Here is a 16,269-nt window from a genome sequence, read left to right as displayed (position 1 = left end):
GTGTGCCTGCAGGTCAGGAGAGGGCACCAGACCTCATTACAGATGGTTGTGAGCCACCATGTGGTTGCTGGGAATTGAACTCAGGACCTTTGGAAGAGCAGGCAATGCTCTTAACCTCTGAGCCATCTCTCCAGCCCCCACCAATGAATTGTTTTAAACTAGTTTTCTTTATCTGTTTTCAGTTACATTTTATTTATGCATCTGTTTTATATACTTGACGGAAAAGGTTGTGTGGAAGAAATGACCCTGTTCTAGAGATCTGCAGACGGCGCAGAGCGGGCCTGAGCAGCTCAGTGACAGAACTGGACCGCTGCAAGCATGGGACTTTGATGTACCCTGTCTACAGAGAATATCCACAGAAGGCTTCAGCTGGAAATTCCATGGAAATGTGTACTGGACTTCAGCAGGATCGGCCTCTGGAGTGAAAATGAGGTTTGCCCTTGCCTGTTCATGGGGAGAGGGCCCCCACTGTGGGCAAGCCTAGCTTCCCACCCACATGGGAACCTGCTGTGAAGAGCAGTTGGGATTAGTGGCCATGTCAAGTGGATACACATGACAGAAGAGTGGCAGGCCTCTGCATGATGGGCCCGGCAGGAGTGGGGAGTTTCCTCTGGCAGCTGCACGGAGGGAACTGGGTATTTATTCTATCAGATGGTCACCTCTGCTTCTGCCCCACAGCCAGCCACCACGCAATGACCACAGTTTTAGTTGGGGAGACACAGGCTCAGATAGACAGTTTGCACACATGGATTCATGTTAAAGCGGAGTCAGTCATTATTTCTCATTCAAAGCTTCAGAGAAATACTAACGTTTTTAAATGCCTACGCCATAAATCACCAAGGCAACAATCCCCCACCAAGTCAGCCCTGCTTTGAGAAGTGTCGTTCATCTGGATGGCCTTTAGTTGGCAGGAGGATGAAAGGCTGAGCAGAACGAGGAGGTTGCTAGGACTGCGGGGACTGGGTCAGGCATCAGTTCAGTCTTCAGTATAGAGACAGCCTCAACCCCCTCATGTGACTTACTTCCCTACCAAAACACATTAGTGAACCAGGGAGTTAATGCTGCATGTCACAATCTCCGAGCACTGGTCCATGTTCTTCCTCACCCTGTAGAATTTCTCCACGTATTCAGATCGCCCTAAGAGCTCCACAAAATCTTCATCATGAGTGATTACCAGAAGCTGGAAGTTACGCTGCTGCGAGCGACTTTTTATGATCCTGAAACAATACATTGAGAACACCATTTTTATATTTGGAAAAACCACTGGAAAAAGAATAGCTGTGTGCCAACCAAGCTTTTCCTGTGCCACAAGCGACAGGGCCTTTGGCTGCCCTGCAGGAAATGGGGGAGGGCTGGGGCCTTCAACGTAGGCAGGTAGGAGCCTATCTCCTTCCCACACAGTGGGATGCAGGGATGCATAGCCTCATGACCCACCCATCTGGCCAAGAACCAGGTCAAGAATTTGGACCAGTTCCCCAAGATCCTAATCATGCAGGAGAAAGTCTTCTAGGAAAGGCTAAACTATTCACAGCCAAAAGAGCCCAGCTTGCTCCTCCGCCTAGACTCTCCTGAGCTGCTGCTAGACTTCTCTGAAAGTCTAAAAGTAATTCATGCAGACAACATGTAGGGGAATAACACTGCCTTCTGAAGAGCTGCGTCTACTTAGAATTCTGCCACCACCAGTCACTAGATGCATCAGTGCTGTGACACACAGAGGCCTGAGTGGGTGTACTGGGGACATTTTTGCTCATCAGCAGCTGAGGTATCAGCTCTGAGTGAGATGCAACAAGAGTTTTAACTCACACTTGTTTATCACCTGCCTGGGGCTGGATGCACTTCATGTTTTGATACTACAACCCCCTCCTTCCTTGCTGGTCCCCCAGAACTATGAAGAGCTGGCTGGAGGAGATACCTGTGCTGTCAAGAGTTCTGGGGTGGCTCTGACGTCAGGGAATGGAGCACACAAGAACTACAATTTAGCCTCTGTCATCTACTTACTTACCAGGATGCTTCTTCCATAAACTCTCTCATCCTCCACAGTAACCATGTGACAGACAGTCCTAGCTCCACTACCACCAGTTCTAAGTGTCTGGCCAGGGCACATATGGACTCCTGTGCTTGCCACGGGGGCATTCACAGGAAACCTAGAGGAAGCCCAGAACTGCTCACCCTTACCTGCCCTATGAACACCTGTGGAGAGGCAGAACATGCCTATCTCAATACTCTTATTTTACATACATTGGTGTTTTGTTTGCATGTATGTGAGGGTGTCAGATCCCCTGGAACTGGAGTTAGAGACAGCTGTGAGCTGTCATGTGGGTGCTGGGAATTGAACCCTGGTCCTCTGGAAGAACAGTCAGTGTTCTTATCCCCTGAGCCATCTCTCCGAAGATGTTAGTTCCTTTTCAAGAAAATCTGGAGAATTACTATTAAAAGGCAAAGTGCAAAGCCTAGTCTCAACTGGATTCTTTTCTTTAATGGCGTCTCACTGACTAGCCTGGAATTCACAATGTGACAAGGCTGGCCCTGAACTCACAGACATCTGCCTGCCTCTGCCTTCAAGTGCTGGAATTAAAGGTGTGCACCACTACACCCAGCTCTGCTATTGGTAGTTAGAAAAAAATTGCAATCTGCCCTGAACTTGAAATACTTACTCAACCAAAGCATGTGCAAGAGATTCAATGTTCTCTCGGTCAAGATTTGTCGTCGGCTCATCCAAGGCAAGGATGCCACAGTTCAGACAGAAGGTTTCAGCCAGCGCCAAGCGGATAATGAGAGAGGCTAGCACCTGGAGAAAAGTTGCACAGCAGACTTCTTTAGAAGGGGATGGTGAAACGAACTGAGCAGGGTGGCTGCACCTTTGTTCCCAGCAATCAAGAGGCAAAAGCAGGTGGATATCTGAGTTTTAGGCCAACCCAAGCTACACAGGAAAACTGTCACCAAAAACAAGAGGGTAGTAGAAGGTGGGAAAGGTCAGAGGTCACCGATGTTAGGGACAGTTCAGTGGAGACCACTGCTTTTCTGAAAGGTGGGCCATCAGCTACAGTCTCTCAGCCTATCATCTGCACTGACATGAAACACTGAGGAAGCCCTGCCAGCATTACAGTGCTATCAAAAACTGACATCACAGGCTAAGGGGCGATGCATTACAATTTATCAATACAAGTCCAAGATTCACCTGGAACTCACTATGTAGTCCAGGTTGGCACCAAACTCTGAGAGACCTGCCTGCCTCTGCCTTCTGAGCACTGGGACTAAAAGGTGTCATCACACTTAACCCTAAGACTTTCTGATTTGACCCTTATCGCTTCTCAGTGATGAAACTTGTTGGAAAACATTACATTTTCCTGAGCCTCACAGGGACTCTGGCTCAAAAGAGAAACCAGGCAGTGTGTTCTACATCACACTGAAGAGTATGTTTTTGTAACTGTGACAATGAGAAAGAAACTTAATAGAGCACAGCTCTATTTGTACTTACCTCTAGGAGGCCACTGAGTCCATTCATGGACTAAAAATCAAACATCCAAACCCTCAGGCTTGGTCCTAGTCTTCTCAGGGCTGTGTCCTAGGAACACAGCTGCTACTCAGACTGTCCTGGGAGGGCAGAATGCTTTTGTGTGAGTGCTACTCTCAGGGCCTGCTGAAGTCCTGGGCTTCTGAGCTAGGGCAGTGCACACCTTCCTTCTGATGTCCAGGGCAGGCCAGCAGATTGCAGAAGCCGGGTGCCCCTTTGGGGGACAGATACTTCCTTCCTGCCAGTCTAGCAGCACCCACGTACATGCAGGCTGCTGGTTGGCCCACAACCACCAAACCATTCAGACACCTCTCCCTCCACTAGGAAGAAAGTACTGCCAGTTTTCACAATCTAAGAGCAGCTACAGGAAACTGTCTTTTTGCTCAGAGACCATGTTTCAAACTCACTTATAATGAATATTACACATTGCCAAACAAGAAAGCAGGGATACTGTTTATAGATTACAAACTAGTCATTTCTTCAGACTATGACTGTGATAGTAATCTGCATTGTCTGAAATTGGTGTTAGCTGTCTGGACTAGCAATAACTGGGATAACTATGTGACTAATGTGACATCCTTTCCTAAGTTTGTGAAATTTTATGAAAAATCTGCCTTACTATGAAGGCTCAGAATCTGCGCTCTTCTGTATGGTTAACAAAATCAACACTCAGGACCTCCCGCTGTTCTGGGATGCAGGTCTCACGTTCCAGCCTTATTGAAACATTTCTCATTCTGATTTCCCCAGTGCTACAAACAAACCTACCTCCTCCAGGAGCCTCGTGTAGGGCCACTGGCCTGATGTAGCCATTGGTCTAGAGTCCAGCACAAAGGCTACGTGAGGTGCTGGTGATGGGGAGTCAGTCCTGTGCAGAGGCTATATTCTCAACGACACAGATCAGAATCCCTCATTTGGTTTAACTCAGGGTCTAGTTTGCAAGTGTTCTTTGTCCATTTGAGATAGGGTCTTGTGTAGCTCAGGCTGGCCTCAAACTCAGTCTATAGCCAAGGATGACTTTGAACTTCTGATTCTCTTGCCTCCACCCCCCTAGTGCTGGGATGATAGGCATGTTTTGGTAGTGGTGAGGGGCAAGCACTCTACCAACTGGTCCACATCGCTCCCCCTGCTAGTATTATTTATGACTGGCAGTATACTTACTATTAATTTTGAGATGTTCCTGCCCATTTTGATACCAGAATGCATCTTTGGGGGCCCTTTCTCTGAGAAGGAGTGCTGTTGAAGTGAAATGGGTCTGAGTAACTCTGACCCTTTTTCTTGTTGTCTTCAGAGCACTACAGGGCATATTAGCAAGCAGCAGGATGGGGTCATGATATAGCTGTGTCTGTCTACTTCACAAGGTGACAAGGAAGGTGTAAGGAGCTTCTCCTTCACTTAAACCTTCCACAACATGGGGCCTATCTTTAGTTCTTTAGCTGGCTCCATAGGTTGATGAGATACCTGCCTTCTGTCCAGCACTACATCGTCCCCGCATGTCCAAGGCTGTGTCCCCCTTCAGCATCACCACTCGGTAGTTGTAATTCCGCCTTTTGTCAGAAGCAGACACGTTTTCATCAGCATCTGATCGAATTTCTATGTATTCAATATCTGATACAGAAAGCAGAGTATTTTAGAGGACCCACACTGCACCTCTGTTACTTATATAAATTGTTCACAAAGTCTGGGGACAACAGTGAGTCTGAGGCTTTGAACGCATTGGCTGCCTTGCAAGCTATCTGGCCAGGAGGACTTAGGAGCCACGTGGTCTACCAAGATGCAGCCTGGATGGCCCGCCCCCAGCCTGGGCCCAGCTCCTTTTCTAAGTTTCCTTTGGGTACTTTTCTTATCACATTTGGGCCTATCCCTATCTGCGCTTTCACAGAAACCATTATGTCATCAGCTCATTGTGTCTGCTACAGACAATATGAGTCCTACAGGGCTTTGGAACAGAAACTTTGCGTTTTCTTTTTGTTATAAGATATTGCAAAGATAAGAATTCTTAGAAAAATCTTAAATGCTCAGGAAGGGGTTTGAGAAGGTAATGCTGGCATGGTAAGGTCACACAAGAGAAGCTGTGGACAGAGCTTTGGAACAAGCATTTGGGACACACCATATTAATTACCTTGTCCACGATAGGTACTCCGCCAAAGATCACGAATAATTTTGTTGATTTCTTCCATTTTCATACTGTGAAATTTCATTATTGCTCTGGAAAAGGAAGCCACTTTTACTTGGTACAATATATACTATTTATATGAAAGATAGGAGAGTGGTGTAACAGTTTATGCTAAATTGTATAAATATGTAATACAGTAATAATAATAAAAGCATCATTGCCCCAGTACTTTCAATTATAAAAGCTGAATATGAAAAGTGCTAGACTTTCCTGGTACTAGACTGCTAGGCATATGCCAGGCCCAAGTCCTCACACGGCTCCGTTTTTACTGTGGGATCCAAGTACTTCTTTAAGTGCTCAGAAACTGCAGAGTTGAGTGTGGCAGCCCACACCTTTAATCCCAGCACTCAGGAGGCAGAGGCAGGCAGATATCCATAAATTTGAGGTCAACTTGATCTACACACCAAGTTACCCAAAGCTACACAGTGAGACCCTATCTCAAAACAAACCCCAAAAAACTTTCAGAAAAGTCGTCTCTAACAGGCTTCTTTCTTAGGCCCTGAGAGCACACTGGAGAGGCAGCTTCCCCGGCACCTGCAGTAGGCTGCTGTAGAGAAGACCCACCCATGATGTGCTAAAGCTGAGGGCGCAGCTAAGCCAGGAGCCCTTGGTACACAGCAGAAGCAAGTCTAAAATTGTTGTCTGGCCCTGTTAAAGTTTTTTAAATTTTTATTTTTTGGAGACAGGGTCTCCACATAGCCCTGGGCTGTCCTGTAGACTGGGCTGGCCTTGGAGTCAGAGATCCACCTGCCTCTGCCTCCTGAGAGCTGGGACTAAAGGCATGCACCACCATCGCCCAACTCCTTCTAGAAATGTCAAAAGCCAGCCCTTTATGTTCTTTTATTCCTCAGATCAGTGAGAATTTTATCTACCCAAAGGCAGCGTTGGCTCAAAAGGATAACTTACTTAGAAGCCTGACCCTTTATTCCGTCACAAGTCCTAGCCTAGTATGCTGCCCTCCACAGGAATGCCCTTACTCCCAATTCTCTTGTAAAGCAGCAGTCTCTAGACACTGAACGACATGTTTGTGAAAGCCAGAGCTGCCTGTTAAAGTTGAATGCCATGTGTGCTCCAGCTACCTCAAATGTGGAGGCAGGACCATCAGCACAAAAGTCTCTGCCACGGTAAGAAGGCAAGTTTCACGGCTACCACCATGCAAGGATGTGAGCGGACTCCCTTCCACTTGCAGGCCTCTTATCTGATATATACAAAAAAAGAAACTAAACGTAATGCCACTGCCTCTGTACAATCATTTTGTGATCTTCTGATCATCAGCTACAGAGAAAGAAATGACTCAACATAAATACGTCTAAATATCAGATGGGGAGCTGCTGAAGTAGTAAAGCCTGGAAAAACACTGCTTCACCAAGTCTCCATTTTCTAATTCATGCTCACCTCAGCCTAGCATTTTATGCTTGTTTCAGAGAGTAGACAAACCAGCTATCATTTTCTTCAAAAAGGAAAACCACAACAAAAACTACCTCACAGAATGTTCTGGGGACCAATCGTGTGAAGACTACCTTTTCATAGCTCTATACACTATGATCCTAATTTTATAAAAGACTTCTTAAAAATGTTATTTTTTCAAATTGATAACTAACATAAAGAGCACGTGAATGGAGAACATACACCAGGTGGGGAAGGACTGTGCAGTCTCTGCTGAGACCCACAACGGTGGGAGAGAGCTCCAGTCCACAACTCCAGTCCGCTCAGGGTGTCACAGAGAGCTGACTCCGGCTACTACGGGCTGGCCCAGCAGCTAAGATCTGTCTCTGGGAGTTACAGCACATCAGGCAACCTCTGGGGATGACAAAGGTGAGTAGTAGCCCACCTGAGGGAGTAGCACCGACATAATGAGCGTCACCTTCTGAAAGACAACCCACGCGCAAAGTCACACATTATCTCTCCAACCCCCAGTTACTACACAACAGATCCTATGGAAATTTGCCTGGGATACAGAAAGTGGCTAGGATACTTTGTTTAGGATAGTTTTTTAAGGCTGTGAGCAGACAAGACAGTTTTCTGAGTATTATCAAATCCTCGAGGTGTACCCACCTTCTGGGTATACAAAATATTATGAAGTAGGGAGAGACTGAATAGAGGGCAAAAACTTTTGGGCCTGTTTTGCCTATCATGACAGAAATCAGCATCCTAAATAAAACTGAGTTTAGTTTAAGGGCATTGAACAGAACACATAACTGCTGGGTATAGAACCCAGGGTTAAGCACATCTTGGGTAAGCATACCATCTCAGGTTACTACCGACTGGTATTTGTCCCTAGAAAGCAAGAAGAGCACAACAGGAATAAAGCTGTCCAAGGTAACTTACTGCATACCAGACTAAAGAAAAACAGATGAGTGGGGGGGGGGGGGGCGGGGGAGTCGTGGTGCAAGCCTTTAATCCCAGAAGGTGAATCTGTTAGTCTGAGGCCTGCCTGGTCTACAAGATGAGTTCCAGGACAACCAGGGCTACGTAGAGAAATTCTGCCTTGAAAAATCTAAAACGGAGTAACCCTGTCTCAAAAGATCAAAAACAAGCTGGGCAGTGGTGGCATATGCCTTTAATCCCAGCACTCAGGAGGCAGAGGCAGGTGGATCTCTGTGAGTTCGAGGCCAGCCTGGTCTACAAGAGCTAGCTCCAGGACAGGCACCAAAGCTACAGAGAAACCCTGTCTCGAAAAACAACCCCCCCTCAAAAAAACAACAACAAAAACCCCAACAACAACAAAAAAACCTGTAGTGATATTTTATGTTTTAACAAATAAAGCTTGCTTTAAGATTAGAGTGCAGAGCTAAATCACTAGGGACCAGGGAGTGGCGGCACACACCTCTAATCCCAGGAGACAGAGGCAGTTCTCTGTTAGTTCAAGGCCACCCTGGGCAACAGAAGATTAAATCTGTTTCAAAGAGAAACAGAACTCACACAAAGGTGATCCCAGCACTTGAGATCCCACACCTTTAACCCCAGCACTAGGGAGGTAGAAGAAACAGGAGTGATATGGCTGGGCTGATAGAGGAATATAAGGCGGAAGGAGACAGGAGCTCAATGCAGTCTGAGGATGAAGTCTGAGGTGCAGTCTGTAGCAGTCTGGGATTGCCTCTTTGGTCTGAGCATTGGTAGAGGTAAAAGGTCTCTGTAGTGCCTGCCTGAACTGCTTCTCTGATCTCTCACTTTTCACCCCCTAATATCTGATTCTGGGTTTTTATTATTAAGAACAATTAGAATTTATGCTGAGCCAGGGGATAAAAGAAGCATCTGGTGTAACACTGAGTTTTGGTCAAAATCACACATAATTATGAGACAAATGGAAAAAAATTTCCTTTTACAAAACGTCTCAGCATCTACAGCAACAACAGCAAATACAATCTAAGACAGACACAGCATTTTCTCCACAATAACCAAGAAAGATGCTACCAAACACAGGGCTGTGGAACAGTGGCTTGGTAAAATATGGGAGAAAGAAGAAAATGATGAACAATAGAAGAGAACCTATCATTGTTTCTGTACTAGGGTTTGACTGGATACCTAAAAACTCAAGAAAAACAACTGAAATATTAACATTTTCAAGTTAACCAGACGTGAGCCTAGATATAGTGTACAGGTGTTTAATCCCAGTCCTCGGGAGGCTGAAGCAGGCGGATCTCTGTGAGTTTGTGGCCAGGCTGTAGCAATTAATGAGCTCTTGGCCAGTCAAGGCCACATACATAGTGAGACCTATCGCAAAACAAACAATTTATACAGTATTACTATCTGGTTTCTAACACTGTTAGGAAAGACAACGGTGGGGGTGAAGGGAGGGCCCTATAGTGGGAGAGATGTGCCAGTCACCAAAAGTCTTAATTCCAGAACCCCAGAAACTCTCATAAAAAGCCAGATACAGCTGGGCGGTGGTGGCGCACACCTTTAATCCCAGCACTCGGGAGGCAGAGGCAGGCGGATTTCTGTGAGTTCGAGACCAGCCTGGTCTACAGAGCTGGTCTACATAGCTAGTTCCAGGACAGGCTCCAAAACCACAGAGAAACCCTATCTCAAAAAAACCAAAAAAAAAAAAAAAAAAAAGAAAAAAAAAAGCCAGATACAGTGGCTCATGCCACTGGGGAGAGGTATATAGGAGGAACCTCTCAAGTTCAATGACCACCAGCTGAAGTGATGGGCCCCGAAACCCTCTTCCAAAAAATAAGGCTACATAGAGAGACCTTGTCTCAAGAAAAAAGAAATGGACAGATGCGTGTTTTCTCTCTCTCTCTCTCTCTCTCTCTCTCTCTCTCTCTCTCACACACACACACACACACACACACATACACACACACACACACACACACACACACACACACCCTATTAACAATGGCAATAAAAGTATAAAATATGTAGGAAGAAATTAATATCCAGCACTAAAGAAAAAAGCCATAAACTTTTCAATAGGACAAAAAGAAATCACCGAACAGGAGACACATGCTAAAGGAACCACAGCGGCAGAATCCTTGTTGCAAGGACAGATTCTTCCCAAGTGCTCCATGAATAGAAGCAACCAAAGCAAAAACACCCTGGAAGGATTTAAACAGAGAATTCAGTGAAATCTGTACACAGACTCTAAAATTCTGAAAGAGAAAACACAAAAATAAAACTGGTACTGAGACAGGAAGAGATATTAAAAAGTTGGTGGACACAGAAGAAAATCTAGAATAAAATAAAACTTGACAATAAAACTGACATTTCAAATCAATTGGAAAAATTTCAATACTGTTGGAAAGGAGAAAAAAATAGCATCATGACTTTGTGTGAAACTCCAAAATAAAATTCAAATGACTGAGAGTTAAAGCGGGAAGCTGTCTCAGTGAGTGAAGCTCTTCCAGGCTGAGTGTGAGGCTCTGAGTTCAGATTCCCAGAGCCCACAGAAAACCTGGATGCAGGAGCGTGTGCCTGTAAGTTCAGTACAGAGAGAGGGGGAATGAAGACAGCCTAGTCCCTGGAAGCTCAGGGGCCGGCTATACTTAAGAGACCCTGCAACATTAGCCGGGTGTTGGTGGTGCGCACCTTTAATCCCAGCACTCGGGAGGGAGAGGCAGGCAGATCTCTGAGTTTGAGGCCAGCCTGGTCTACAAGAGCTAGTTCCAGGACAGGCTCCAAAGCTACAGAGAAACCCTGTTGGAAAGAAAAAAAAAAAGAGAGAGAGACCCTGCATCAAAGCAAGGTCTGACACACCAAGTGACCTCTGCGTGAGTACTGTGACACATGTGTGTCTGTCTCTCTCTCACACACACACCTGCTATTCAGGAGGCTGGTCAGGAAGACCACTGGAGAATATCCAGAAGAGAAGTATTTCTGTAGTCTCTGGACTGAGAAGCTCTGAATAAGGCACAGAACTATGAAGAAATGCCATGAAGACAGTGGACGGGCGTGTGATGAATCAGATACTAAAATGATAGACAAGTGTCAATTTTAACCAGGGCATTTCCATGCAGCAATGGGTCCTGATGACACAGACATGGAGATGGTTATGTTCATACACTACAAGTGGAAACACATGCTTTATAAGTGCTTTTGGGAGCCAATCTAGCACTAACAAGTTAAAGATGATCATACCCTCTGACCTAGTAGCTTCATTTCTAAGAAGTTATCTTTCTGGTATATCTGCATTAGCATACAAAGACATACATACAGCACTATCAGTGGTGACCAAATCTTAAAGCTTCCTAATGTCAAAGGTTGAAATAGGCAAAATATTTTATGAATTATACAGACATTAAAAGTACTAAAGGACACACCTCTATTAACACAAAAGAATTACAGTTACGTGGGAAATAAAAGAACAGAGTGAGCCAGGCAGTGGTGCATCCCTCTAATCCCAGAACTTTGGAGGCAGAGGCAGCTCCAGGACAGCTAGGGCTACACCGGGGTTAGAGATGCAGGAGCACCTTGTTGAGTATTAGGCAATATCACCAGGTGAATCCTAGCCTGTCCTGACATGTGTTCTGTGACTTGTAGATGTGAAGTATGGAGAAGCACAAATTCCCTGTAACACATGCGGTCCCGATAATATGGACTGAAGGGAGGAACAATCACGTCCACTTGGGAAAGGTTAAGGGAACATTCCAAGGAGGAGAAACAACACAGGAAAAGTGGGTGTTAAGAGAACAAAAAGTGTTCAGCTTGGTGAGAGGCACGGTGGGATCAAATGGGAAAGACAAGGATGGAAGTCTTTCCTATTATGACAACAGGAACCACTTATTAACCTAGCAGAGAAACAACGGGGCATGCAGGGGTGAGACTGAGATGAGAGAGCAGAGTGGGCATGGCCCCACAGTAGCCCGTGAGTGACAGGCTCAAGCTGATGGAAGGGAAGCCGCTCTGAAGCAGTCAGTGCAAACTGAAGCTGTAAATGGCCTGAGTCACACCACTCTCTCCAGCACTTGTTCCAGGTACTCAAAATTAGGTATAAAGAATGACCCAAAGGAACTGGGGATGTGGCTCCATGGAAGAGTACTTGCTTACCATGCACAAAACCCTGGGTGTGATTGCCAGCACTGCATAAAGCCAAGAGTTGTAGTGTGTGTCTGTAATCCTGGCATGGAGGGTGTGGTGGAAATATGAGAATCAGTTCAAGACCAGCCTTGGCCATACAGCAAGTTGGAGGCCAGCCAGGGTTACAGCATACATGAAACCCTATTCCTAAAACAAATAAAAGGATGACCCTAAAAATCTATGATTTCTCCTAAGGCAACAATTTAAATGTCACAGGCTTTTCAGACAGTTGAGGACAGTGGTTGTCTGGCAAATATATAGTCCTGCTGTGGTCTAGAGTGCTGTCTATCAACTAAATTCACAATAACACATGCGAATCAGCATGCTTTTTCTCGTAAAAATCGGTTCTCAAAAGATAAGAATTGCTAAGATCTAAGAAAACAACAACTTATAAACTTAGTCTTATAATTAAATATTCACTAACAGCTTGAAAAGAATTCCTTAAGAATTCTCCAGTACTCAACTGCATTTTGTGATGATGAATGGTAATTCTGGTGGTCCTGAGACTTAGAATATGATCTTCCAAATTACAGATGTTCCCATTTGAAAGGCAGCGTCATGTGGCCACAAAGCCACGTCTTGTGCTAATGAAGCTACTGTGGCAGGAGGCATATCTTAAACACCGTTCCCGCTGCAGAATGTACAGCATCAACTGTGAATGGACGCACACCACACTCTGATGCCAGTGCCATCAACACAGGCTCGCTGCTAGCTCCAGAGGAGGAAGCAGATGGTGGACGCAGCTGTGCCTGGATGGGCGTTGTTGGGATGTAAGAAATCTCTGTACTTTCTTTCTGCTCAGTTTTGTTACAGACCTTAAACTGTTCTAAAAAATAATTAAAGGAGAAAACGAACCAACCTCAGAGGTGTCAATGTAGTGTGTGGAGCTGTTCTTGCACACACCCTCTGCTTCTTCACAAAGGCAGACTTTAGGTGCCAGGGCTGCACTGCCTGCCACTCCAGCACCTCTGCTCCAGAGCTTCTACCCCAGCAGGGAAAAGCCAGCCACCTGCCTCCACACTTGCTCTTTCAACAAGAGGCTTTGGAGAGCCCGAGTTACCCTCTTCACTAGCACACACAGCTTCCAGCCTGATGCCACAAGTGGAGCCGCACACCAGGCCTCCTGCTGTTGCTTTAAAGGCTACTTTCCACCTCAGCATCTGACCAATAGCACAGAATCAAATGCTTAAGATGCAGCCATGAAAAACCAGGGGCCTGAGAGGTTAGAGCAGCAGCATCTACGAGGCCCAAGTTTCTCCTCCCTCAAGGCCTATTCACTTCTTGCTTCCTTCCCTCCTCAAACCATGTACAGGATTCAAGCAAAGAAGACAAGCAATCAATGCAAAATCTGGATTACTGCTCAAAATAGCAAGTATACAAACAAAGGCAAGCCCTGACCCAGATTTCTCCATACCTCAAGCTCTCTGACTAATAACTAGAAAGACCAATACATATGGACTTTTTTTGTAATTATTATTCTCATCTGGAAGCATGAAAACTGAGCTTGAAAAAAAGGTACTTTTAAAGGCATTTTCCAAAATACACTATTTTCATCTTTGCATTTAAAACTGTGCTAAACTTGATACATGGGTTGCCAAAAACTGGCAAGGCTTTATTAGCCTTAAAAATACTTTTTATGTTTAATTATGTGTATATGTTGTGTGAGCATATGTACATGAGTGTAGGTGCCCAAGGAGCCCAGATGCATAGGATCCCCTCTAAGTCTCCTGATATGGGTGCAGGGAACTGAACTCAGTTCTGCAGGAGCAACACATGCTCTTAACTGCTGAGCTGTCTCTCCAGCCTCCATGATTAGCTTTTTTTAATGCAGACTAATATTCCTACTGCCCCAGAACTCCATACCAGGAGAACTTCCTGCCTCCTTACATTTGGGCAGCAGAAGTCCTCCTGCCCAACAGAAACAGTGTTGTGAGTACCATGTTCCAAATGAATTAGAATTTCTTCTTGCTGAACTCAAAATTCTTAATTTGGAAAATTTAAGTGACTTTTTTCCAAGTTAAAATTATTATGACTTTATTAAACTCATTTCCAGTCTCCTAAATCAGCTCTTAACATTAGGCAATGGTTTAACCATTATCACAAGATGAACAAAACAACGACCCTGCAGTAGATGTGAAATGCCATTGGCTATCTTTGGGTTTGTAATCAATCCCTTACAGGATGCTACTGTATGAAACCATAGTGCACTGTGGTCAGAGCAGGATGAGTCCTGAATAAAGTTCTTAACCAGAGCTCCCCTTGAAGGCCCAGACCCGTGCTCTCTACAGCCCTGGCAGGGAGTTGGCTGCCTCAGATACAATGCTATGGGAGTTGTATGCTTCATGAGTCTCAGAAGCAATATGATATAACACACACTGTTTCACATTTGGGAAACAGAATACCAAACAGCATTTTGGGCAAGTGACTTATCCCAGTTTCATTTAAACTGTGGTGCTGTGGATGGATGGTGGTGGCACAGGCCTTCAATCCCAGCACTTGCCAGGCAGATCTCTGTGAGTTCGAGACCAGCCTGTTCTACAAGAGCTAGTTCCAGGACAGGCTCCAAACCTACTGAGAAATCCGTCTCGAAAAATGAAAAGACAAAAAACCAAACTGTGGTGCTGTGTGTGGGGCCGCACATCCTAAGCCATGCATGTTTCCTACTAATGACCAGTGTTTCTGCCAAAGCCTCTGCTGACTGCTGCTCCAGATGATTACTAATAACAGATGCTAATCAGCTCTTCTCGAAAATGCACTGCTAGTTTCCTGTGTTACCTTAAATAGACCACTGTGCAGCAATGACATCGACAGCATTCTCAATCCTTTTTTTTGGCAGGGGGAAGAGGCAAACTTAGGGATCACAACATAAATCTTGAGATCTCCTCTGTTTGCAGGACAAACCCCCAGACTCCATTTGGAGGAAATTTTACTACTACTTTTCGTATTTAGAAGACTACATCTGATGAGTAGATAAAAGACCTTACTGAACAGTCTGGCTTTGCTTCTGAAGCAGCTAAATTTATAGAAGGAAGGCACCCCTGCATCTCCTCACCTCCGCCCACTCCTGGCTGGCTTCATAGAGCTCCCAGATCCTCCTGGCATACTCAGTGCAATACCTCACGTTCCTCTGCGGAAATGCCCTGTTTTCCCCAGGCCAGACAGCTTGGCAAACCTACCAAGGCATCTATTCCGCTGGCTGACTCAGCAGTTTAGGGACAGGACAGGTTATGGCAGTCTTCTAGGACCTTTTTAATGTATGTGTAACCACATGGCGCCTCACTGAGTGATGGCCAGAGGGCTTCTGGACAGAGTAGTCTAACAGTTAACACACACAAAGCCCAGGTCTGTGAGCCACATACTGTAGGCAAGGACTGGATTCACAGCAGACCCTCCCACCCAGTTCCTCTAGATGTGATCCTAAGTTCTCTTTACTTAGGATGCTATCGCCATCTCTCCCCTATCATTTTCTCCTCACTCAACTACAACTAGACTTTAGTTTCAACTGTTGGCTTTCCAGTCATAAACCTCCAATCTGTCAAACTCAAGGTCACCTTTCAGCTTGTCTTACTCTTATTCAACATCTTAGGAGTTAATGACTCTTGTAATGTTTGCTTCACTTGGGCTGCAAGTTACAGCAACCTTTAACAATTTGTGGTGTAATAATATGTGTTACTTTCATTGGTTAATGAATAAAGAAACTGCCTTGGCCTTTTGATAGAACAAAACTTAGGTAGGTGGGGAAAACAGAACTGAATGCTGGGAGGAATAAGGGCAGGGTCAGAGAAGCCAAGGGTCCTCCGCCTGAGACGGTAGCTGGTTAGAATCTCGGGTAAACCACTGCCATATGGCGATACACAGATTAATGGAGATGGGTCAAACTAATATGTAAGAGTTAGCCAATAAGAAGTTAGAGCTAATGGCCAAGCAGTGTTTTAATTAATACAATTTCTGTGTGGTTATTTTGGGGCTAAGCTAGCTGGGCAGCCAGGATGAACAAGCGTCCCTCTCCCTTGCAACAAACTTGCCCACTGCACCGGCTTCTGATTCACTTGTAAACTAG

General features: G+C 45.3%; 1 protein-coding gene across 2 annotated transcripts in view; it reads right to left on the bottom strand.

Moving 5' to 3' along the window:
* Positions 1–750: 750 nt before the first annotated feature.
* The window catches only part of Rad50 (RAD50 double strand break repair protein), a 58,575-nt gene continuing 43,056 nt past the window's right edge, over positions 751–16,269 (bottom strand). For both annotated transcript variants that reach the window (XM_075992637.1, XM_075992638.1), the window contains 4 exons: positions 5,634–5,719; positions 4,977–5,119; positions 2,655–2,788; positions 751–1,217 (listed from right to left, as the gene is read on the bottom strand). In XM_075992637.1, coding sequence (XP_075848752.1) covers positions 1,040–1,217; positions 2,655–2,788; positions 4,977–5,119; positions 5,634–5,719 — 541 coding nt within the window. In that variant the 3' untranslated portion in view covers positions 751–1,039. The remainder of the gene's footprint in view (positions 1,218–2,654; positions 2,789–4,976; positions 5,120–5,633; positions 5,720–16,269) is intronic.

This window comes from Microtus pennsylvanicus, chromosome 11, assembly GCF_037038515.1.
Source record: "Microtus pennsylvanicus isolate mMicPen1 chromosome 11, mMicPen1.hap1, whole genome shotgun sequence".
Taxonomy (NCBI): Eukaryota; Metazoa; Chordata; class Mammalia; order Rodentia; family Cricetidae; genus Microtus; species Microtus pennsylvanicus.
Note: the sequence above shows the minus strand (reverse complement) of the source record. Positions and strands in the feature narration are given on the sequence as shown.